General features: G+C 36.4%; 1 protein-coding gene across 11 annotated transcripts; it reads left to right on the plus strand.

Moving 5' to 3' along the window:
• The first annotated feature begins 23 nt into the window (after positions 1-23).
• Positions 24-25,543, plus strand: LOC110995887 (NUAK family SNF1-like kinase 1). Of its 11 annotated transcripts, none has more exons than XM_045630252.1 (28): positions 24-235; positions 7,112-7,217; positions 10,296-10,495; positions 10,863-10,971; positions 11,563-11,671; positions 12,060-12,179; positions 12,296-12,428; positions 12,584-12,662; positions 12,901-13,039; positions 13,183-13,294; positions 13,404-13,530; positions 13,635-13,728; positions 14,098-14,286; positions 14,355-14,481; positions 14,858-14,947; positions 15,043-15,152; positions 15,735-15,853; positions 16,045-16,145; positions 16,236-16,386; positions 16,465-16,599; positions 16,730-16,954; positions 17,045-17,104; positions 17,450-17,561; positions 18,054-18,154; positions 18,314-18,340; positions 19,577-19,653; positions 20,376-20,467; positions 24,489-25,543. In XM_045630252.1, exons 2-27 carry the CDS (start codon positions 7,117-7,119, stop codon positions 20,465-20,467), a joined length of 3,039 nt encoding a protein of 1,012 aa, XP_045486208.1. In that variant the 5' UTR covers positions 24-235; positions 7,112-7,116; the 3' UTR covers positions 24,489-25,543. The 11 variants fall into 11 exon arrangements, with proteins under 11 accessions (XP_045486208.1, XP_022118971.2, XP_045486207.1 ...); XM_022263279.2 differs by lacking the exon at positions 20,376-20,467 and adding an exon at positions 20,842-24,223; XM_045630251.1 differs by lacking the exon at positions 24,489-25,543 and adding an exon at positions 20,842-20,982.
• Positions 25,544-25,833: the final 290 nt, after the last annotated feature.

Genomic DNA, 25,833 nt, shown 5'->3' on the forward strand with positions numbered 1-25,833 from the left:
TATTTAGTTTTTAGATATTTGACAAAAAAGATGGCAGCGAGTGTCGACGGCTGTCCATCGGATTTAATGTGAAAATGGCGCATTATGTGATATTTTCACAAAATTTATTAATATTAAGTGAAATATTGTGTAGTGTTTCTTTGTGATAGTGAATTTTACATTATTGACAGTGATACTGGTGTGTAAATTGGAGAACTCTCTGCTTTCCTAGGATATTGGATTACACAAAATAAAGGTATTTAATCCTCCTACGCTAAAAATATTCCTTGTGAATATATTATTTCTCATATATTTCAATAAATTTAAAATATCCTTGCTGAAAATGTAAGTGGATTTTAAAAGCGCACTATCGTTTACTCTTAGTCAGATAATCTTAAAGGTTGGTGAACTTTTCGTACCTTGCGATTAGGCATGGTTCAGAACTTATCATTATTTTCTCGAAGTGTAGCTTTAGTTTCATTACATCAGCATAAGCATAGTGTATCAAGTACAACTACTTCAAGTAAACTTGTAGAGTACTGAATTCTGATTCATCTAAACATATTAATCAGTACACAAAATGTGTGGGGAAAAAAGGTTATACAATCTATTTAATTATTTTCCTTGTTATTCAGGTTTAAAAGTATTTAATGTTTAATATGCATGATATGTTTTGAAGCGGGTACTATTTTTATTTTGATATTTAAAACCTTAATTTAACTTTGTCTATGTAAAATCAATATAAACAATATTGTAGTTTAGTAAATGGATATGGATTAGTTATTATTTTACACAGTTTTTGTAATTTCTTGAATTTTATATAAAGTATGTTGAATAAAAAATTGATTATGCCCAAACAATTATTACTATTATTATGTTAGACAAGCCACCTCAAAACTATCACTGACCTTGAATATAAGCTAATGTGTGTTAAATTCTAAATATAACAGTAAAAATTGGTCATTACAGTTTTTGCATATTTTCATAATATGTACTTATATTCAGAATGTGAGCAAATCATTTTATCTTTTAATTTTTTACTGCTAAATCTAGCTTTATAAATATGTATTTTCATAAGTTATAATATTATATAATATATTAAATATCAATATTGTATTGAATTAAATTTTTTTATTTCTTTGCTGCGTGAATTGTATCAATTCAATTTAAAATTGAACAAGTGATTGTCATTTACAAAGCTTGAATGATTTTTATTTACAATAATGGATAAGGGATTTTAAAAATTTAAACATTTAAGGAAATCCGTAAGATCTTAGCCTTTTTTATTAAAGTTGTTTCTTTCAAGTATTATTAATTTTTAATTTACTGCAGGGGTTCTAAAGATCAGAAAACAAATCAAATATAATTTATTCATGTAGGTGTACACTTAAGAACAACAAAAAAGTTACGTTTACTGCCAGTTCTAAAATCAAGGGTGTGGAACGGAAGGGGAGAACTGGCAATAAACTCTCCGCCACTCTTTTTAATCGCCAAGTTTTTTTCTTTTACACAACGTTCGTAAGGAGCTGCAACCATTACACCATGTTTCATATGACATTTTGAGTAATAAAGAATAATAAAATAAATTAAACAAAGATTTGCCCTCTATTAGCATGGTGAAATAGGAGCACCTACAACCTCGTGTGAACAACATGCAAATACATAGTAGAAACAACTAATATCACCACATACACGAAGTAAGACCAGTCACCACAAGTAGCACCTGTTCAGGAGTATGACACATGGCCAGCCGTCGCCCCCTCGCCATATTTTAGGGAGAGAGACAACCCAACGCATGGAATGACATTTAAGTGAGCATGACGATCCTTGTAATGTGAATTTGGCTACACAAGCACAGATATTTCGCATTAAATCTAATTAATTTAATTGAAGATAAAATATATTGATTAGTGTCATCAGCCTGGTTCTTGGCAAAGTGCTTTATGTCTGTCATCTTAAGAGTATGCTTGCTGACAACTAATATGATAGGGAAATTGTTTTAACCATTTAACTGAAATATTAATGACTATACCATTTATATTATATGCATAACAAATGTTCATTGTTAATCTTCTTACCAGACAATGATAGTGTCTCACAGTATGTATACATTTATACTTTTTGGGAGGTTTTGTTAAATAGATGATTGGTTTGAAAAAAACTTTGATTCAAGTCAGAAGTCAGATGTTATAGTACACTATACATATACTATACTACAGTGTTAGTTGTTATAATGTTCTCAAATCTGACCATTTGGTTCATGTGCCTACATATGATGGCAGCTCACAATTGTTTCTTTCTATGTGCATAATTTAAATTTATATTTTTAACATAGTTTTGGCATTTTTCTAAACCCTTACCTTGGTTAAAGTTATGTAAAGCAAGATGAAGAAGGATTTTCTTGGATCTTTTAAGTCAAATTATACGTGAATTGATTGTGTACAAGTGGTATAAATATTTTCATTATTATGAACTTGTTGATCTGGCCTGTTTCCAATGTATGCAGAATCGTCACGGGATTGATAAAATGGAATTCAATACACTCAATATTGCTGTTACTTGATTTTTTTTGGCTAAGTTCCTGTATCTTTATTCCTATTTCTATTTTTAATAAAATATCAAAAGAAGTATAAAGACTCCCGATAGTGTAATGATTTACGTTAAAGCTTTTGAGTCAGCATGGAATTATGTACTCTATTTTTGTTACATCCATCGGCCCATGTTGTAGACTCTTGCCAAATTATAAACTTTTATGACAAAACATACATACCAAAACGTAATATAAGTTCAATTATGCGTGATGACTCGGTTGTGTCTGTTAATCGATAGACGAAAAATATTAACTTTTAATATTATAATAGGCGTTTTGACCATCAAGTAATGGTGAGATGCTGCCGTATGGTATATTATATTATAACGAAAACGAGTTCTTATTCGCAAGGATTATTAAATATATTTTATATTTCGTAAGTAGTATAAGTCGTCAATAGATCCCCTACCCAGTAGTGTCTCAAAGCCAACCACAATAAATTATATTGGAGGTTTGTGTAAGTAGAAGGTATTGTGAGCGAAGTAAGTGCGAATAGTTGATCGAGGTTATTCAACTGGTGACTAGACAAAAATAGCGCGATCACTAGCGGCATCTCGCGCACCTCTGATGACGCTTCACGAACCACTTGTGCTTCCGGGATGCGACCTAACTCACTGACCTCATGATTTACGTATTCACCTACATTTCTAACAGTCACACGTTGCTAAAATTTTCCCTACAACACTGATCTTAAACAGCGAACACGAAATCCATTCTAAGGTCTGGTGCAATCCAATTTCGGATATCGATAATAAAATTTAACGATCCATTGTATCAGTTCGTGATGTCACCCTGTTGGATACCCTGATTTATGTTTTGCATTTTCTACGATACGGCGGCGTTGCGGCTGTGGTAGTGTTTGTGGATATTTATAGCGGCGCCGAGACGCCGGCCTCACGATGCCGCATGTTAATTGGCTACTTGCTCCGCATTTTTCTGGACGTCACCGTTCATGCAACACCAATGCCATCAGCTAGCCTAATCGACATTGACGGCCCTTACCAAGATACGTAGGTGCGCTGTGAAGACCATACTACTTAATCCTATCTGACCTATAAGCTAAAGTAGGCAAAAAAATTATTTTGTTGAGTACTTTTGGTACTTCGTAACCTTGCCTTAATGTTCATGCAACAGGATAATATCAGTCAGTGCGATATTATAACACGGAATACACTTATGGATATTGTACGTTGCAGCGAAAACATTTTATGTAAAATCTAATGCGTGGTTTACCGAGCGTCCTAGTTCCGCTTTAAAACATTACGTTTTATTACTGATGCTATACTCGGATGACTACAGACTTTGTATTTTTCTACGATCGTTTTATTTCTTCAATAGGAAGAAATCAGTCCTGCGTCCTGCGGACTTAGCGTGTAGAAAATATTTAATCAAGAAAATTAATAAGCGTTCTTGAGGCATATTTTGAACGTTAGCCCAAACATGAATCGTTCGAATGGAATACGCGTGTTAACGATAGAAACTGAATGGCGAGTCAATACGTTAAGGCCAAAACTGAAATATTTGTATTGACGTCTACGAGTGCTTCACAACTTTCGTAAAGTTTGTGCTGAAGTCTCGGCTTATCTAAAGATAATTTCTATTTATTACATTTTGTTTGTTCTATTTCCTTTTGGATGAATCTTGTCCGCATTGAGTTCTTGTTACAAGTAAAGAACTTTATAAAACGGCTTAACCCATTGTAAAACTATTTTAAAGTGGCCTGAAATTTTAAAGAAGACCGAAGACGAAAATAGCAGTGTTAAGGAAAAAAATAATTGTATGATTCATGACGTGTTCACTGTGACACGGTTTAAAAATGGTTGTTGTATTTATAAAAGCATACTTCTAATAAATAACCAGAGTGGATGGAAGATTATTGTTGACGTAACATTAAATGTTTTATATTTAAAAACTTGTCTGTTATAAATTTGTTTATGTTTGATTTTGTTTGTAATTTAAAAAGGAATATATTTTACATATGCATTTTTTATCACATATAACACTCATCACATATTTACTAACGGTATAAATGTAGTTTGTAGTAGTTGCTCTCTTTAAATATAGTCTTCAGTACATAGGTATATATATATGTTTTTTTAATAACGCAAAATTTGCACTGTGGTATGTAGCAGACAAATAAAAACGTTATCAAACTATATTTTAGCTACACTCATACGTTTTATAGTGAAATTTCTTTATAATTGTGGTTTTCCACTTGATAATGTCTCTATTATTATGTATCATGTGTCAAGTAGTCCGTTCCGGTTCCGCATTGTTTTAATGGGCACTTACCACGCGCGGACTCAATTGTGCCAAACATAATGTAAACAACACCGATAAAGTAGAATACTAAGCCTAGTATACCGATAAAATAGTCTACGTAAGTTATTACAATAATTTAACCTAAAAAGAATGAACTTAATAATTGGCGAAATTCAATATCGCCAACAATAATGGGAAACAGATAAACCTGGTTGGTCTTAAATCTGTGAAAATACAGAATTATAATATATTTACGCTATACCTGTTATTTAAAATAATTCTTAAAACAATAAATTTGCAATATTTTTTTATTTTTTGAAACGTGAAGTCGAACTACAAAAGTTTTTTTGGCATACATTGTTTTTTGAACTCCCGAGCTTTGTGTTTGATTTATCTTTTGTTCCGTGCGATGTTTCTATGTTAATTGTAATGCCTCGTTTTAAGACGAGTGGGTGGTGGTGTACGACTGTCTCGAACTCATCTGTTCTATTTCAGCGATAAGTATTTCTACAGATCTTAGCTCTTACAATTTATCACCAAGTATTATTTCATTTTTAAAACTTTGTCAAATTACGCGACACTCAGACGTTTAACTATTTATGAAATTTCTATTTAACTTTCACGTTACTTGAGCGATTTTGTAATGTTTCTTAGCGACCAGTTCAATTATTATTTGGTTAATATACTATCTTTAAAAATTATAACAGTTTTTGCAATTTGTTACAAACTAGGCTTTCAATCTTCCTGAAGTAGTATTACTTATATCAGTTTCGTATTTATAAAATACTTAAAAAAGTGAGAAATCCTAACAATTTTAAAGAGTGGTCATAATAAATTAAATTAGTTGGGATCCCTGTGGGCAGTAATGTAATGTCATTAGCCAAAGCTTGTTTGCAACTTTAAATAAAAATATTGTATTTACTTAATGAGTTTCATGTTTATTAAAATATAAATGAAAACCCCATGGTTCCATGGTACCCATGGTTCTGAAATCCCTTATTTTCATGAAAAGTGAGCAAGGCTTTTGAATCATTTTAGAAACGTGTCGACAAGTTTGAAGCGACAAAAGCTAGCGCAGAACAACAGGGGTTTACTCTTTAAGTGTTTTTGGCTAATTACTCTCTTACCTCTTACTTATAAGAGGGGTAAGGAGAGATTATGTGTGTATCCTTTTGCCTCAATACTATGAGAACATTTGTAAGGCCCTAGTTATCCCACACATAGTTTTTGTTTAGTAGTAGTAGTGTATTTTCTAATTTAAATTCCGTTCTTGTCCAATTTTTTCAATTCTCTATATAGAATAAATTATATATATAAATTATATTGTTCTTCCGCTAATATAGCCAATACGTTACTCCAGATTTGTCTGATAGAATAGTGTGTTTAGAAGAAAGTGAAATCACAGAACGAAAAAAACCTTGATTTTAATTGGTCAAAGTGTTTCTTAGAAGTGCAGTAACGATTTCTCGGTATTGTACAGAATTACCGAAAAGTTTGCATCATTGAGAAAGTGAGCTTACGCGGCGAGTATTTTTGTCACGTAAGCTTGTGGGCGTTGCCAGGATATTTTATTCAGTTTTTATGACTTTGACTATAATTTTGAAACCCGAAGAAAATAACATTTTGATTAGATGTTTTACGTACTACTACTAAATATATTAAATAGTATAACATATTATAGCTGCTGTTTGATTATTAAACTTTTAAATTTGATATCTTTAAATAAAGATTGTATGAGCTATTTTGTTTGTAGTAATCTCTGGAAGCGTAGTTAGTCATCTCATTTCTGGTAAAATAATTAACATTGCAAAACCCAACTACACTATTAAATGACTTAGGCCATAGTAAGTTACTATATGCTATTACTATTACTATTAGGGCCTGTTTCACAATGTATGGATAAAGTGCCAAATAGCTATGCAACACATAAATTATTCGAAAGATAAAAGTTCCAAATAAGATACTTTAAATTTCATGACGTATAGCGCTATCTGACAGTCGTGAAACGGAAAAATACTATTTATCCTACCAATAAGTCATAAATAGCTTATTTGGAACTTATCCGGACATTGTGAAACAGGCCCTTAGTAACATATTTTATTGTAATAATAAATGGGATTTCCTACTTTACACGCAATCAATGTTAATTTTGGTTACCGGTATAGCTCGCATATTATCCATTCCACTTCTTCAAAGGGTAAACAGATGTGTAGAATTATAGTGTTATGCATATGTACTTGATATAGTGTATAATTTATTAATGTGATTTACTGATTTCAGGCAAAATGGTGGTGGGCGAGAATAAACGTACGGCCAACATAATGGACGGCATAGAGAACACCGGCGACGTCAGGCTGCACGACCATCGGCTACGGTTGAAGCAAAGGTAAATACAGCAATTTCACAAATGAAAAAAACAGTTTAATGGAGCACTGCTGGCCTAGTGGCTTCAGCGTACGACTAGCATCCAAGTGGATTAGGTTCGATCCCACTTCATCGAGTGAAGGAAAACATCGTGATAAAACCAGCTCGCCTTAGACCCAAGAATTCCACGATGTGTGTCAAACACAAGAGGCTGATAACCAAAGTGCCTATTTGATTGATAAAGGTTAATGAAATATAATTGATTTTGAATCTGAGGCCCAGACTTAAAAAAGGTTTGAGCGCCACTGACATTGCTTATTTTTTATTTAATAGAGTTCCAATTGAATGAAAATATTTTCAACTTGTTTGGTCTGAAACTACCATTAGCGCTAAGACATGACTATAAATATTACCGTAACTGTAACGACTAATAGCAATTGTTCTGATATATATAAAATATAAATAGATTATCTTTCTTATTTTGTATGGTTTTAGTTTTCATTTGGTTTTTAATTAATTAGATCCATCTGTATCGTTTAACTTTTATCTTTAGAAAGAATAAAGGATTTGATGACAGCCATTTGCTATAGACCTAGTCGTGGTTATTTTATATGTATAATCAACTTTCGACGCCGGCAATGAGCCTGTGAAATCCTTGATTCGAATAAGGCCGCTCTCGATAAGTCTCACTACTTTTTTGCTTTTATCTACCAGATGGAAATAACCTTCTGGTGAACCTCTCTGTTTTCTTGCTTCTCATATTTCAACGGTATCTATTGACCTTTAATAAATATTATGACACAGATTATATTTCAAAATAAACCCAAGTACGTTGATGACTTTCTTGGATAAAAGTATAAAATTAAATAACCTCTAACTTAAACATGTAATAAAATAATCTTATCTCAATGCCTTACGCAGTGTTTGGAAGGCTTCAAAGGCCTTATCAAAGACTTATTAGCTATATTATTATAGGCACATACCGACATATGTGGCAAGTTGATTACGTGTACTTATATTAAATTAATATAATTAGTGCGTCATATTGTTGTAGTATTATCTTTTATATACGTTTAAGTTAAAGTTCGTTTGTTTTGTTTGATGATGCATTATGATTTACAAATAAATGTATTAAAAATGCATTTTTTGTGTCTGGCGATTTGCAGTCAATAAATAATTAAGTATTAAAATATTTTGAAGTCCTTGTATTAATTTGCTCTGCAAAAAAATCACGAAGTAGTAAACGTCAAAAATGTTGAACAAGGTTTTGTCGGCTAATACTTTATCAAACTACGGGGATATTTTCGGTGCGTTTAACAGTAGTAAGGACTGGGTTGAAAGTAATATTGAATATGCTGTTGTGAGCCGCAGCCGGTGACCGCATTTTGGGCTATAGATTTATGCTCCTACGCTCAGCTCTTCGGAACTATGTGGGTGTAAAGGTTGTTGGTGACGTCACGTTTTATTGATGTTTGATTTCAATAGCAATTTCTGTTATTATCGCAATCTGTTTGCTAAAGGGTTATTACTTTATCAAAATATAGTTTAGGCATTTGATTCCGTTGCAAATAATTAAAAGTTTGCTTGATATAGGATAAATTGATGTAGATTTTAAAACTCGTATCGTAAGTCGTATCTAGTTTAGATTTCCATTCGTGGCCTTGACGGTTGGACGGTGTCCAGTGAAAGCAATCGGTATTTCAAGGTAGAAAAATTAAAAGTGGTTTGTCATTAATTAGTATTGTTCTATTGTATGTGTGTGTATATGATAAATCTATTGCTTATAGAAGCATTATTTAAACTTAACGTGAATAGATGAACTGTTGTAAATAATTAAAATAATCGCGTATTTGTAAAAAAATCCTACTTTTCACCCATGTGTTTAAATGACACAATACTAATTAATGAAAGTATTCCGCTATGAGATGATATAATGATTAAATTATGAACTCAATTAAATGACTTTCTAAGTAATAAGAAAGTGCAAATATCTAAGGGCACTTTTAAGAATGGCTTTTTTTAGACCTAAGTTACAGATTCGCCGTTAGTCGTTAGATTAAAGTATTGACTAGAAAATAAAATTACGATATTTCTGTGTTTTAAAATAAATGACGACTTGTCACTACAAAAGGTCATTGTGCTCACAATGTTTATTGTTATGGCTTGTTTGTGAACATCAAAAAATATTCACCAACAGCTATTGTGAAAGAATCAATTGTCAATTTGCTTGTTTTGAGGACTAATTATAACAATAACGAAGATATATTGCACTTTACGAATTTTAAGTATGCTTAAAAAATTTTTTGTTAAAGAGAGGTAGAGTTTTAATTCATTCATGTTCAGCTCTACCACTTATCACTTTACAAACTTTGTATACCTTGGGTTTTATACTGTACCCGAATATTTGATAAATAATAACTATGTAATTACTTATTCGAGATGAGATACATAATACAGTTTTCTAGCGAAGAAACGTATACATATTATAATGCAATTAGTTATACAAAACATTCGACTCTTGATAATTAGAAAAAAAATATTGCGATCTGAACTGAATTAAATCAATATTAATTGAACCTCTCGGTAATTTAAAGATGAAGGAATAGCATCTACCTTGGCAATATGCGAGACTTTGAACTCCGGACTCTACTCCCATATATTTTGAAATATGTATACACATATCATGCACAATCGGTCAATTGTATTTTACAATTTCTTGGCTTAAGTTCTCTCTCATAGAAGATAACGTATGTACTTCATTTCGAAATTAAAATTTGTGACTAATTGTATTTTATTTTAATACATACCATTAAGTAATATAGAAATAATAAATCACGAATTTTAATTAATTTCCTATATCCTTGAGCCACCTGGCGGTTATTTTAACACTTGTTATTTAGTATTCTCGGTAATTTGGATCTCTAGTCCCTTGAGTTTCATATGTTGACTAGTAAAAAGTACCAAAAAAATAACAATAATTGAACATTTTAAAATATCTCTGCCAACACGACGCTGTCTTTCGTTGTGTTTACAAATCGTTACTATCGATTTCACGGTTCGTATTTAGATGCATGGTGATTCTACGTTGTTCACGTTTCAGATTCGACATAGTAAGAAAGCTAGGCCAAGGCACCTACGGGAAAGTCCAATTAGGTATAAACAAGAAGACTGGACAGGAAGTGGCGATCAAGACGATAAAGAAATGCAAAATCGAGACCGAAGCGGACTTGGTACGAATCCGACGGGAGGTGCAGATCATGTCATCGGTCAGGCATCCCAATATTGTACACATTTATGAAGGTACGGGGTTTTGTATTGGTTTTTAACTCAAGTAAAAAGATGTCATTGCATAAATACAGTTTTGCTAACGTAATTAAATTCCATCTAAGGTAAGCTTATTAACACGAAAGGGATTTACTTTTATTCAGATGAGATATTTTTTTTTCTCGAGGCAAACAGGAAAATTAATATTGTGTCACTTAAACTAAAATTTGACATAATTTCACACTAACATATATGGTTCCATATCTAACCGATTATTTCATCATTTGAAAATGAATGTGTACAGTTTTATTTATGGCTATAGATATATACAAATACATAATGTATTAAATACGAGCGCGTAATAGGTATGTAATGTGTTAATTTAACTTCTTTTTTGTTGCAGTATTTGAAAATAGTGAAAAGATGATTTTAGTAATGGAATACTGTTCGGGCGGTGAACTGTATGATTATCTAAGTCAAAAGAAAGTTTTAGAAGAGGACGAAGCCAGGAGGTAACTCTTCTTTAAGTTTTTCTCTCTTTTTATGAGCGCGCATTTAGGCCAGCAAAATGCATGGTTTCACCCGCTCGCTGTAGTGACTAGTGAAACAATTATATGCTCGAATTTCACGTGAGATGTGACGGACAAACAAAAATAAAGTAAACGTCTAATAATTTTTATTTAAAAAAAACTCGTTAACTAATGTGCTTTTATTCAATTAATTTTTGGCTCCACAATACTCGCCACGGTTTCAGACAAACAACATTATGCAAATGTGGGTGTTTTATAAATATAAAAAATAGGTGTTTTTCTACTATTTTTTGTATCGAGGAATTTATATTGTATTGTATTATTTTAATGAGAGTCAACCATTGACTGGGTAGGGTCAATACATATTTATTGCTTTTAATTCAAGCCACAGATACTTAGATAAAATAAAATGTACTATGAGTGATTTTGGTTAGTGCCCGCTCTTAAGTCCTTTCTGATTAATGGGATTGCAATGTCTCTCTCTCTTTTTATTCTTCCGAAATTATCCCCCAAACTTTAATAGCAAACTTCTCCATTTTCTGTTTTAATAAATTGGAAATGTGTTATTTGCAGGTTATTCCGACAGATCGCAACCGCTGTATACTATTGCCATATACATAAAATCTGCCATAGGGATTTAAAATTAGAGAATGTTTTACTCGACGAGACTGGTAGTGCCAAGGTATAGTCCCCATATTGTTTCAATATGATATAATATAAATAAATTTATATTAACTTGTTTAGGTCGCAAATGTATGCAAAATATAATATGTGGTAACTGACATTACCACATTTAATTTTCCCATATCCTACCCTCCTGAGCCTTTTTAAAGCAGGTTTTCTGGGATCCAGCTGCCCACTGAATTAAAATAGTTCAAACCAATACGACTTTTGAAGACTTCTGCCCGTTTGCGTTGCCCGTTATTAAAAAATATGACGTATAGAGTATGCATAATAAGTGATTTCTCCAGCACCTTTGACGACGAATTCCTACAGGAGATTATAGATTATATTAAGTATACCATGAGACCATATGACGCAGAGCAATATATTTTTTATCCCATTTTCAGATCGCAGACTTCGGTCTTTCCAACGTGTTCAAAGAGACATCTCTGCTGGCGACATTTTGCGGGTCTCCTTTGTACGCGTCGCCGGAAATCGTCAAAGGCACTCCGTACATCGGACCCGAAGTAAGTCTTTCTTCGGTCTTGAACTGTCCTCTTCATTGAATTTACTGGATTGGATTATGTTGAAATAGTTACCGTTGACATGATGTCCTCACAAAGTCATTGTTGTTGACCTCCAGGTTGACTGCTGGTCCCTGGGCGTACTCCTGTACACGCTGGTGTATGGGGCGATGCCCTTCGATGGCTCCAATTTCAAGAGGCTGGTTCGTCAGATCAGCAACGGGGATTACTACGAGCCCAAGAACCCGTCTTGTAAGGCATTTTTATTCAAAATCCTTGATTTGTTTTTAATTTAATAAATTGCCTATAATTGTAAAAAAAAATATAATGGTCCGGAATCTAACTTCATGTCGACAGTTATAAAAGTTTTGTTGCTAAAATTATTTATCTTACTTGAAATATTCCAGCTGCATCTCCTCTGATCCGCGACATGCTCACCGTGGACCCTTTGAAGAGAGCAGACATCGTTTACATCTGTGACCATCCGTAAGGTTTTTTTATCTCCTAACAACAAAAGTCTTTCCAAGATTTTTTAGTTTTGTAACTTTAAAATCTTTCTAAGTTTTCAACTTTGTTATATAACGTCGGCTAAAGACAGTTGCCGTTTTTGTTGCCATGGTTACTGTTTTTCATCAAAAGAATATCACTAATATGGTAACAAACACGCCTCTCTAGGCCACGTCTTACAGAAAGGTCAAGTGAGTAATTCCTGTAACATTTCTAGATGGGTGAACATGGGCTGTGAAGCGTCATGTCTGGAGATAGCGGAGGCCTTGGCAGCTGAGACTCCGGTGCGACTCGACCTGTTGCTGTCGTTAGCGCCTGCGGCTCCGTCTAACACCAATAGCGTGGTTGTTCCAGAGGTACGTACGTGTACGCGTACGCGCGTACGAATGGATCTGTAACACGAGTTATAAAAGAATTGGTGGTAGTAGAGATAATCAGAAATTAGTATTTATTTATTTGGAGGCAATTTATGGTATGGCAATTGGTGATTTATTTGCAGCAATCCGAGCTGGGTGGTCCCACAGAGAGCTGCACTGACCTCACCAGTTCCACTTCTATGGCAGTGGAGCCCAGCAATTCTGCTGAGAAACGGATATTGGAACTTGTTGCAGGTATTATTTACTTGTCTTAAAAGACTGCACAACTTGTTTTGTTCTTATTCTTTTTTAGTGATACGAGCTGTCTTATTATTTGCGAAATCCAAAATAAAAATGTTTACAGAGGGCGGCGAAGACGCCATAAAGCCTTCCCCGACGCGCACGATAGTGGCGGCCGCAGACAACAAACGCAAGTTGGAGCTCGCCATGTCCGGCACCGGCCTGCAGAGGAAGAGGGAACGGGTTGCCAGGTATTGATTAATTGTCTGAATTGAATCTTGATATCGTTGTGATTCAATGACCCAAAATGTCTTTGACTTTCAAATAAATATTAACCAAAAAAAACTGTATTTAGTTCAGCAAGCATAGCAGGTGCGCCCGCACTGCCGGAAGAGGCTTGCGTACCCGATGAAGACAATGCGGGGCCGCAAGATGGGTCTAGTGCTGAAGTAAGTCAAAAGTGCTTTTAAAAGCTAATGGTTATGGTGAATATATTTCAAAAATGCGAAAAATTATTTTATTTTGAGAGCTATTGGAACGATCTATGGAGCTGTCTCGAGATGGATCTCGTGAACTACGGCTGGAATTGAAAAATATGTATTTTTGAAAGATATTTATTTAAATAAACCTCACGGAAGCCATGCGAGTCAACAAAATACGCGTACAAACAAAAAGATTTACAAAAAGCGAAAATGGACAATAGCATTTCGAAATTATTTACTAGCCCAAGTGATTTAAATACAAAATTGCAACAGTTAATGCGAATAAAGCGAGAATTTGCGCAGCTAGTATAAAAAACCACTTGTATAATTTCCCAGATGCCTCGACCCTCTCTGAAGTCATCGGCCACCATCACGATATCTCCGACTCCGGCCGCGGTAGAGTTGAGCCAAGCCCCCCCTGAAGAGATCAAAAATGCACTAAACGAAGAGATAAAAGAAGAAAAGCCCAAAACTAAGAGAGCCATCTCCAAAGTTGACGTCCCAGAGAAGCAAAACGAATCTAAAGTATGTAATCTTTAGCTTTAGATTATAGAATATAGAGAGTGGCCTCTTACGAGTGAAATGAATTGCAGGTGGAAGACGGCAAGCCGTCCGTGGCGGCCGCCGCAGACAAGTTGACGTCTTTGTCCATTTCTCAGCCGGCACCCGCCTCCCCCTCCGCCCCCTCCGCCCCCGTCAAGCCCAAGAAGCTGTCTATAGGTCAGTTTAATTATTGATAATAATAATTGAATTACAATCGTTAGTTCTCATATTCTGCTACACAATGGCGCGCAAATTTGGACCAAAAGGAATTTTACATTGACTATACATATGAATTGGTCAATTCTTATACTGTTTGTATCGTACATGTCATATCATATGTTATTAAATTTATATCAACTGTAATTTTTCAAGCAAATAATAATTTATTGAATTACATTTTTTATAAAATTAATACACCAAGTAGTCTTTTGATTATTTTGGTAAATTATTGCCATACAAAAGGTGTTTTTTCTAAAACAATTCAAAAGAACGACTTTTGGCACAGACAATTTCTTCCCATCTCTCCTTCTTACTTCAACTTAAATTATTTCAGGAGGTCACGTGGGCAGCTTCAAGGAGCAGTTCGAGAGACGAGCGTCGCTCACCACTCCCCCGGAAGTCAAACGGACCGTCACCAAACCTGGTACGTGTACACTCGAACGAACGCATATATTATGAGTGAGCCTAAAATATTGCACATTATTTGATTTTTTTTTTATATATGATATATGCTCACAGTGGTGTCGAAGATCGCGAAGCCGAAAGCCCAGAGCGAGGACCGGGAGATGAACAAGCCCCTGGACAACGGGACGGTGAGGCTTCAGCAGATCGGCATCGAGCCGTCGCCGGTGAGTTCTCATATACTTTACGGTCTCAAGGTATATAACACTTTACATTTTTCAAATTTTTCAATTCTTTAACGAACGAATAGTTTTTTCCATATTATCTCGATATTTATAAAAATGTCAGAATATGGAATACCTATAATTTTTTTTTTTTTTTTTGTATTTTAAATTAATCAAGCAAAAGATGCAAAGCAGATGGATAAAAAAATGAATCATTCACTATTTCAAGAAGCCGCATGCATATATTAATCCTTGTCAAGTTTTTTGACATGTTCAGTATCATTTTTAAGTCTCCCTTTATATGACACCAATTCTAAATAACATACCTATTATTATGACATTATTTCAAATGTTTGTATAATATGACATTTGTCATTTCTATCTAATTGTACCACTCTCTTAGCAAATAAATGATTTTATTTTTGTTTTGATCAAAATCAATCGAAGCAAAATAAACACCAGGATTAGACAGGACAAAATTGAATTAATGATTATTTATAAAATATTTCAGTGTAAACATTTTGTAATGAAATGTTTTATTCAATTTACTCTTACTAATCCTTTATTTTTCATACTATTGAATAGTCTGTGCCGTTCGAGGAGCCTCAAACGCAAATGAACCGGGGTGGAGTGAAGAAGACAGAGAGTGAACCCACTCACCACACACAGGTCGACCCTGCGGTCTTGCTGCAGGACGCCAGGAGGTGATGAATGAATATGATATATAGTTCATTATTTAGAAAATGCATAAATTTTTTATTTTACTCCAGTTCGCTCATAAATAATTAAATTATTATTCAATTATATAATTTAATTATTAAAATCCAACCCACACCTTTTCCAGAAGTGTTATTTACACATAATCATCGCATTCATAATGTTATTTCTTTATCAGGAGTCTCCAGAGTTCGATGGCGAAGTTGGCGGAGGAACGGGCCGGCGAAGAGAACAGACGACGCGCCGCAAGAGACATTATTTCCTCTGCTATCAGAACGGGTGAGCGTTTAACCGGCTTTCTTGAATGCTAAACGTTTTCGTTTAATGAATATTCACCTTTAGAAGGAATAAATGAATGGCGTCTTCCAGGCAAGCCTCCCGTGCCCTACGGCAGGTCCTCGTCAGCCGGAGTGACGTCGCTGGCGTCTCCGCCGTCCACTCCCCCCGCGGCCCCGCCCTCCGCCTCTCCCAAGGTCTTCAAAACGGAGGCACACCACCGGGTGGAGGATCACCGCAACAGGTAACATTTAACGCAGGTTGAACCCCGTAAATCGTATCATAAACATACGACTGTCAATTCAACGATATTCCTCATCAGGGGTCTGTCGGTGGAACGCATAATACCGATAAGCGTGGCCCCGGAGGAGAGTCCCACGTCTCCGACGTCTACGTCCGCGAACGCGCACGTTCCCACGCACAAGCCCGCGCCCAGGTCGACGCATACGCCACTTAGGTATGAAACAGTTAATGTGTACGCACTTTTAACATTTCAGATATCTATCTAGATGATTTTGACTACACAAAGTTTATTTAAATCTATTAATTTATTTATAATCAAATAAAAATAAGTATTTATTTTAAAGACGTCTGGCGTCAACGGAATCGACGGGCACGGGCGAGCCGAGTCCTAGCACGGGCGAGCCGAGTCCTAGCACGGGCGAGCCAATAAAGAAATCGGCTCGGGAGTTCATTATACCCATCGCGGTGGAGGGCAAGGGGTACGTCACACCCAGACAACGGAGTCTCGAGCCCGACGCGTCGCCTTCGCCCAGGGTTCACCCGCCCCGGCTTACACCTCGGCGCATCAGGTAGACTTTCTTTTACACTTCCCCATTCAAAGTGTATTTTACTTGATACATACTATTAACACTGATCATTATATATTTTTTAATTTACAGCAGTTTAGTGAGTGGCGGTGAATCTGAAGAAGAAGATGACACACATATGCATCGATTGAGGTGAGGTTTTAATCTAGGAAATGATAATGCAACTTAATACTAAGTAATATTTGTGTTATTTTGGTATAAAGAGCATTGTTGTCTTAGTAACTTTAACGTGCGACTCTCATCCATCTCTCGTACGTATAATGCTGGAAATGTAAAGAAAACTGATTTGCCTTAGACACAAAAAGTTGATGGCGTGTGTCAGGCACAGGTCACTTACTTGCCTAAAGATTGACAAATTAAATTTGAAGCCTAACATAACTAAACATAAAAAGGTTGTAGCGATGATGATTTATTTTTATTAATTTTGTATTAGTACGTTAAATTAGTCTAATGATAGACTTTTGCTTATAATTCCAGATCAAGCCGCTTGGCTCGAGCGGAATCCGTGTCCTCTGGCGAAGAGGACGAGGAAGACGAGGGTTTCCATCTGTTGACAGCTGAAAACCTCTTCTCCACGCTTTTGCATAGAGTGAGCGCTTTTTTTAAACATTGTGTAATGCTTTTAAATATTGTGTAACACTTTATAGTGGATAATAAGGTATATTTACAAATTTTAAACAGTTAAAATGAATTTAAAGATCGGTTTAATAATAATAATTAAAAATGAAATTAATAGGATCTTTGGTCAATCAACTATCGAATCTATCAAATTGTTAGAAATGTATTTATCAAATCAAACCCATAAAAAATAAGTTAGTACTAGTTAGCTTGTAATAATTCCATCTCAGTTGCTCTTAGCAAACAAAACATGGGACATGGACAGCGATAACAACGTTTCAAACTATACGTGTTCATAATCAACATATTTAGGTTGCCATTGGGCAGGTTCCACGATGCAGGGATTCATGATCTCTCCGAATAATGGTATTACAACCATCTCGGGTGTCGGCAAACATATCTGACGCACTGCAGATCAAGATGATAAAGATGTTGTTGTACTGAATACGAAGCTCTTTACCAGGTTCGCGCGTTAACTCAGCGGTTAAACGGCGAAGAAGGCCCGGGCTTCTCCCAACATCCGCACTCGCTCTTCAACAACCTGCATTCGCCGTTCTTCAATAGGTAACCCACGAAATAACCTTTGGATTAATCGATAGACAGGTTTTCCTGGACTAATTCCGTTTAAACGCACTAATTTCATAATAATTGCAGGTGACATTTGCTTACTTATAAGTTTTGTGATATAGCTATTAGCTACTAATCGTGATTTTTCGCATGCAGCCCTCATTTGCCGCGGAGGCATTTCATGTGAGTACAATTGTGGTAACATAAGCAGGCCGATTTAATAGATCACTTTTGACATTTAAATTCAATAAAATACGATGTCCTATTAACGTTACAACGATAATTATACTAATAAAATTTTTTTACTAACGAGCGTAAGTGTTCTTGAAATAGTTTATAAATTGTATCGAATTCAACGACATGAACAACTGCATAAATTGTCTATACTAATATTATAAAGAGGAAAGGTTTGATTTTTTGTTTGTTTGTATGAATTGAATAGGCTCCGAATCTACTTGGCAGATTTGAAAAATTCTTTCACTGTTGGAAAGCTACATCATTCCTGAGTGACATAGGCTATATTTCATTTTCAAAAAAAATAGGCATCCTTACTAAAATTACGATAACATTAACATTTGTTTATTATTTGATACAATTCTAACAGATGGCGCTGAGTTAAAGGTAGTTTATAATATCATAAATGGAAAAGCAATTAGATATTTTTTTACCTTAAAATAAACTTTATTCTATGTAAACGAAGTCGTGGGCATCGACTAGTATTTTATATGTAATTATGAACGCCTTATTCGGTTAAAAAATACTTTATTTCTATAAGGTTTATTAATTACATTCACTTAATAATACAATTAAATTTAAAGTACATTTGTTATGTACATTGTGTTATCAAATATACATATAACATCGTGTAAGGTTCAAAGGTAAAAAAAAATTATTATATACAATATTTTTTAACTTACTATAGAAAATACAATACATGTAGTTAATTTTTTGTAATACATAACTGAATTCGATTCAGTTCAATAGACTTATTCAGCAGGTCACCTCACATCAAAACAGACCAATGCAAGTGTGATTTATTAAATTGCCTACATGTGATGACAACACGAACACACAAGCTGAAATTATACTTTTGCATAAACTATATTTCGTACTAGGAAATACAAAATTTCTTTTTTTTTGCTTTCGTGAAACTTTAAGTAAATATTTGAAAAATATTCGATGAAAATGGCATGTCTAGGATTGTATGCTCTAAATTAACCGAAATGCCTTGAATTAAAAGCCGTTTACGTTTCCATGCAGCACACATAGGTATACGGAAAGTAAAAGGAGTGTATCGGAGACGTAAGTTAAACTTTCGGAGCTCAATTATTATCAATTTTACCTTAAATTAATTGCCTCGATGCTGATACTGGTCTTATATAATCCGGTTTAACTTGGGTCCACATTGTGTCTGTGCAGGCGCGAAGGCTGGGGTTCGCGAGACATGCAGTCGCCGTTCGAGTCCATGTTCAACAAGTCGCGTCAGACACCGCGCGGTGAGTATTCTCCTCGGTAGCCGTGCATCGCTTGAGCACCGGAAAACGCTGCCGATACCTAAAGCTTCACGTAGGTCTCACCCGTGCACCTCTCATGGCACGTGAGCACGCGCTTTGGCTGTATTCTTTCGAAATTTATACGTAAGGTTTAAAGGATTTTTTTTTATTTAATGTCTTCAATGTTGAAGTACTGAACGAAATATATCGGCGCAACTAGAGGCTATTTTGACAACGGCGGGCTTCTTAATCAATTAACGATCATTCATTCATGACTTTGTAGCTCGAGACCGACGGCTATCTACGATATTAGTGGCGTTTTCCTTTGAGTGTTTTTTATTAACGTCGATTTTGGCGCAGCGGAACATTACAATTCTCGGAGTTGCCATGTTTCGTTGGGCAGCAGCGTTTCACTTAAACCCTTAACAGTTGAATTTAACCAATTTGTGCACCGTAGTGTTTTAATGTATTCAAATAGCATTCTCTGTGCAGGTATTGACTTTTCTCCTACCCGCTAACAATAGCAGGAAAATGTTGCGTTGCTCTAGATTTTTGTAGTAAATTGCATGAAGCGCACAAGGCACTCGACGCCGCGTACGTTGCACGCGAGACGTGCGGCGTACGTGATAAATGTGTAGATAGTGGATGTGGTGGCACGTAGTGAGGGAAGCGGGGGGAAGTGGGGGCAGCGGCTCGACGTAGTGAAGTGAGGTTTGTGGTTGCAGTGGGGTTGCGCGTTACTCTGCATGCTCCGACCACTTCACTCCACGGCGGAACCGGCGCCCGCCGACCCGCCGCCGACGACACGCAGGAATAGGTACTCGTCCCTTTATTTACTCTTGTTTTGTGTTGCGCTTCTCGCGATACGGCCGCACCCGACTTGAGATCGCTGTTGTGAGAATGCATTTTTTTGCAAAATCAAAATTCAAAAGCAACATTTTAATGCATCACTTTCGTTCTTGGTTTGCGATGGCTTTGTTTGACCTAACTTCCGGTTTTTAATTCACTCGATTTTCATTAACTCCTAACACAAACTTAACGATAAAAACCAACGTCATAACCGGCCTTAAAATTGATCTTTTCCCTAGTCGACGTGACGGGTCGCATCGGAATAGAGCACTGTAAATACGCATAGCGTCCCCGCGAGCGTTCCGCATGATCGAAATGGTGTGTTTTCCTGTTGCATTGCAGGTAGTAGTAAGAAGGGCAAAGCGCGGACCGGCGACGACGACGAGCGTGAAGGCGACGCGGGGCTAGATCTCTCGGACCTCGACTTGAGCTCGATTCGGTTCTCCGAGCGCGAGATGCGCGCCCTGTCGGGCCTGACGCCGGCGCTGTCTCGGCGCCTGCAGCGGCAGCTCTTGCGGCATCTGCCGCCTCACGCCGCTCGCTCCTTGCGACGCACGCTCTCTCTCGGCGCCGACCGATCCGAGCCGGCGGACGACCCGCGAGAGGCTCCCGCCGACGACGACGCACATTCGCGAGAACCTCCCGAAACCGAAATCGACGAAGTCCCGCGAGCTTCAGCCTCCCAATTCTGCACTCTGCCGCGTTCGAGACGACGTTCTAGTGCGTCGCGGGAACTCGCGTCTCCCACTTCCCCTCTCGTCGACCGCAATTGTACATTTAAAATGGCGGCTCCGCGGGACTCGAGCGGATCGCGCCCGGAGTCCCGCGGCGCTACCGATAGACCTCTACTGAGTAAATATTTTTCCGAGAGAACGACTTCTTTAGACGACACGTACGCGTCGGACGGAGGCAGTCTAGTCACCGACCCCAGTTATATTGCTGCGTACGGTCCGCCCGCTTACGCTGACACAACGGGTCAAAATTTCAGACGACATTCCCTGAGATTATCCGGCGATCGACCCACCAAACGTATTTCCAGATTTCTCAGATCAGATTTCTTCGAATCACCACCTGACGAAAGTGTTTACACTAAACACAAAAAAGAAAAAGAATTAGAAACTCAAAAAATATTGAAGGAAATAAGGGAGAAGAGAAGTAGGGCTTCGGACGGTGCATCGACGACCCCCACTGATGTAAACGACGCTCAGAGTTGTATAAGCGAGGATATAACGCGCAAATGCATGTCACCTACGAGTGTATTAATTGGTAAAGATCGAAGTAGATCAACCACGCCTTTTTTCCCCAGTTTAGATAATATTAAGGAAAACACAGCTGATTCATCGACTATACTGAAAACGAAAAATATCTGCAATGAAACACGAGACTCACATATTAGGATTAATAATGAAACTTCGTCCAACCAAGAAACAAGGATAGTCCGACCTAAAAGTTATCCAGCTAAAAGCATCAAAACATGCGACACTAACAAAACCGAAAGTGAAAGAAAATCAAGTAGAGAAATCGAAACTGAGAATAAAAATACTACATCTACGGAATCAAAATTATTAAGACCTAAGAGTTACCCGAATAATACGAATCTGTTAAATAAAACGAATTCCAACCGCACTATTAGGAAAGACGAATGCAAAAGTTCCACCTTAAATGAGAACCCTCCTCCTACACCGGAAGCAAAAACTGATGTAGAAGTTAGTTTTAACATAACACTGCCAAGAAAAACAAAACCTAACCCGACGAGCAATTCATCAGAGGTTTTCTCACAAAATGAAAATCTTAACGCTAGGGAAGATAAAACGAAAGTAGAGAATGGGTCGTCAAATCTTGTCTTAAGAAAGTATAAAGTAGTTAATTCCACACAGAGAGAAATGCCTTCAGCCGTGGATCAAAATATAATAAATGAGAGTATTGTGGACAGTGCAGATGCTCTACGAAAACGTAATTATGCCAATTCCATAAAAAATAACATCTCAAGTAATGGTTTTACTCGAGATAATAGTATGCCGAAAGATGAGTCAAAAGAAGAAAAGAAGGTTATAAAAAAGAAAGTAATTAAAAAAGTATCTTCGAAGTCAAAGGCTGAATTAGGAAACGACAAAAAATCTAATGATAAGAAAATTGTCGCTAAGAAACATAAAGATAAATCACCCGAGGATAGTAAACAAAATAATGTTACTAAGAAAAAGTCAGTTCTACAGTCGATAGGTCACAAATTAGAAAAATTGACTTCTTCAAAATCTAACTCACCAGAGAAAACATGCCAAAATAGCTCAATAAAGGCTAGTAAAAAAGAAACTAGTAAACTAAGGACACAAAGGGAGCATTCCGTTCCGGTCGAACCGCCCACCGAATCGAATCTCATCAAGAGAGCTGTAACTGTCACAGATGTGGCCGCACTGGAAAACCAAATTAGTACACAGAATAAAACGGCAGTTTCTAAAGTGTTGGGATTATTTAAGAAATTTGAACCGAAAGAAAAACAGATGAAGCTTAATTCAGAAAATGCACGAAACAATATTGAGGAACAAAATATTTCGGCAGAAATTGAAAGTGATATTGAAAAACCTCAAAGACCATCGTCTCTGTTATTGAATGGAGTGAGTCGTAAAAGTAATAAATATAATAAGACTAGTAGCGATAGTTGCACCGCCCTTCCGACTGATAATGATGAAAAGTTAACGAAGAAAGAGGAAACGAAGAGCATTCGTAGCACCCTAAAGTTGGACTTTTCAAAACTTCCTAGAGTGAAGAAAATAGTTCCTACTAATCCTGTGATAGAACCTCAAATAATGGATACGTCAATGGACAAAGGTAAAGTTGGAAAAAGTGAAACAAATGGTGATTGTATATCGGAAGGAATGGCCAAGTTAGACTTAGGTGATACCACAAGTAGAAGTAGATCTAGAAGTAGATCGATATATTCTAATTCCGACGTTAAATCTGATCATAGCGCTGAAATAAAAGAGAAAAACCTCATCTCTCCCAGCAGTCTTTATCCTATCCGAAGTCACGATTCGACCACCCCAGAGAAAGAAGATGTCGGGGACAGAATACGCAGAAAAAGCTTTTACTCTAGATTTAATGAAAAGAAACAACGTAGAAAAAGTAACTTAGTCGGTCCCGGCGCCCTCGAATACGATCCCGTGGCTAGAATATACTCGCACTCGACCGATAAATACGACGCTTCGCCCACTTCCCCCAATACATATGACATTTCGCCCGGCTATTCCGTGTCTTCGGACGCGTCTCCTTCGACCGACCGTTATAGAATCTCGCTCGCCGACCTACCTCGAAATAATTTACGATACGACAGCCTCAACGATAAAGTAGACACGTATAGATCTCTAGACAGGAGTGACCTAAGAAAATATTCAGGAACACGAAGCTATCTCGACTACGACCAACCGTCGTCCTACGGCCAGAATAGGTATTCCAGAACGAAATCCCTGTTGGAGACTTCGGACGGCGCCGACAATCTCGGCCTCAGCCTTCTGAAGGAACCGCACAAGTATAACAGGACGAACTCTCTGTACGCCCCCGGGAGCTACGCCACGTATCGCCCTAAGAGGACCCAACTCAACTCTGCCATAATATTGAAAGAGAGCGAAAAGGAACCGAGCCCGGAAAACATTCTTGAAAAAATCCGTAATAGAAAATACTCGATCAGAGTGACACGAAAGTCTGACTCCGACAAGGATTCCACGTCGAGGTGTGTATATTGTAATTAATATTTGTTTCGTAAATAATGAATTTGATGCACGCTTCTTGCTTTGTATTAAATTGACAGCACTAATGCTTTAGGATTAGAGATTATATTTTGATATCCCCTAGAGACTTTGATTTCAAAGTAGTTAGACTTAATATTCCTGACACACGGACTACTTTCTTTCGCTCGTGTATCTCTTAGTAGCGTCTATCGTATCTCTGTAGATATGGAGCCTGTCATCAGCTAGAGTGACGTGGATATGTTTCAGACCCGCTGGCTCATCTCAAGGCGAAGGCGACGGTGCAGAACGCTCTGAGAAAGGCGACTGAGAGGCGTTGACGACGAGTTGAGCGTTTCTCATCTGTTTTATTTATTAGTCCTTCTTGAATCTCTTCTAGGTAATTCACCGTTTCCTATTGTCGATCTGAACTCCGAGCGTAGGGACATCTTGCCAACGGTAGAAGTCGCTTGCATTTCATAGTTAGTACTTAGACTAATGCACATTGAAATCTCTTTAGTGACAAATTAGGAATGAATGAATGAATGTCGGTAAGTCATCTCATAATCATTTTCGAGTCGTTTGCTTCCTCGATGCGTTTAATTCTCGAAGCGGACGTTGTTCGATGAACGTATTGGAATTTTAGTATTCTAATCGCCAAACATATATATTCAATGAATTTTATACATGTATAATATCTTACGCCAAATATTTATTCGTATTACCATTATATTATACACTAATGAAATTAATTGATAGTTATCGAATTGATTTGCTGAAACATTAAGAATTGACTCACGTGCCTTTATGCGACTGGATTTGTCCATTTATTTAACGCGAGATGAAACAAACGCGTGTCTGCACAAATGACGTATTTATGTCCTACTGTGGTGCAACGATCGGATTTAGTTTAACTATTTATCAGAAAGTATTGTTTGCTAAGTCAAGTAACAGATATCGAATAGAATGGTGCTTAGTTGAAGATTTTCGTAGAATATTAACGTATTAAGTCTTATGTAAGGTAGAAACAGTGTTCCCTAAAGAAATAACTATTTTGTTGACCGTTCAGAAGTATTTTCAGTAGTTTTAACTTAATTTGTTGCCATTTCATTGTTAGGTATACGATTAATTAACGTTTAAGAAATAATTTATCATTTATACTCATATTTATTTGTAATCGTAACGTATTGCGCTATTTATTTGTGTGCGACATAATACTGTTTTCTTGGTCACGGTTTTGATACTTTGAACTGTGAAGTGTTGAATAATATTGTAATTCCCATCATACGTTTTGTATTGAATGTCAATAAATTATATAGTTGGAAGTTTATCTTTTAATACTATTTACCCCAAACAAACCTATATATTAAGCGTTCAAGTATTAAGTCCCGCAATTTATGGAGATTCTTGACCCCCCCATGTAACGTGCCGTTACATTTTTCTGTACCCAATAGTAAAACGATTCGTTACCATCTAGTGACTCATGAAACCTACTAATTGCCATTTATGTGCTGTAAAGTATCGGAAAGTCGAAAATAATATTAACAAAACGCATTATTGAATCCCCGTCCCGCATCGTAAGGTTTTACCCCAAACGCTCCCAAATGTAAACTTC

Source organism: Pieris rapae, chromosome 12 (assembly GCF_905147795.1).
Source record: "Pieris rapae chromosome 12, ilPieRapa1.1, whole genome shotgun sequence".
NCBI classification, from domain to species: domain Eukaryota; kingdom Metazoa; phylum Arthropoda; class Insecta; order Lepidoptera; family Pieridae; genus Pieris; species Pieris rapae.

Coding starts and splice junctions, on each gene's coding strand:
- LOC110995887 (XM_022263279.2), top strand. CDS start 7,117: ATGGTGGTGGGCGAGAATAAACGTACGGCCAACATAATGGACGGCATA. Junction 13,040..13,182: donor ATAGCGTGGTTGTTCCAGAG/GTACGTACGTGT, acceptor ATTTATTTGCAG/CAATCCGAGCTGGGTGGTCC. Junction 16,146..16,235: donor TTCCTCTGCTATCAGAACGG/GTGAGCGTTTAA, acceptor GGCGTCTTCCAG/GCAAGCCTCCCGTGCCCTAC.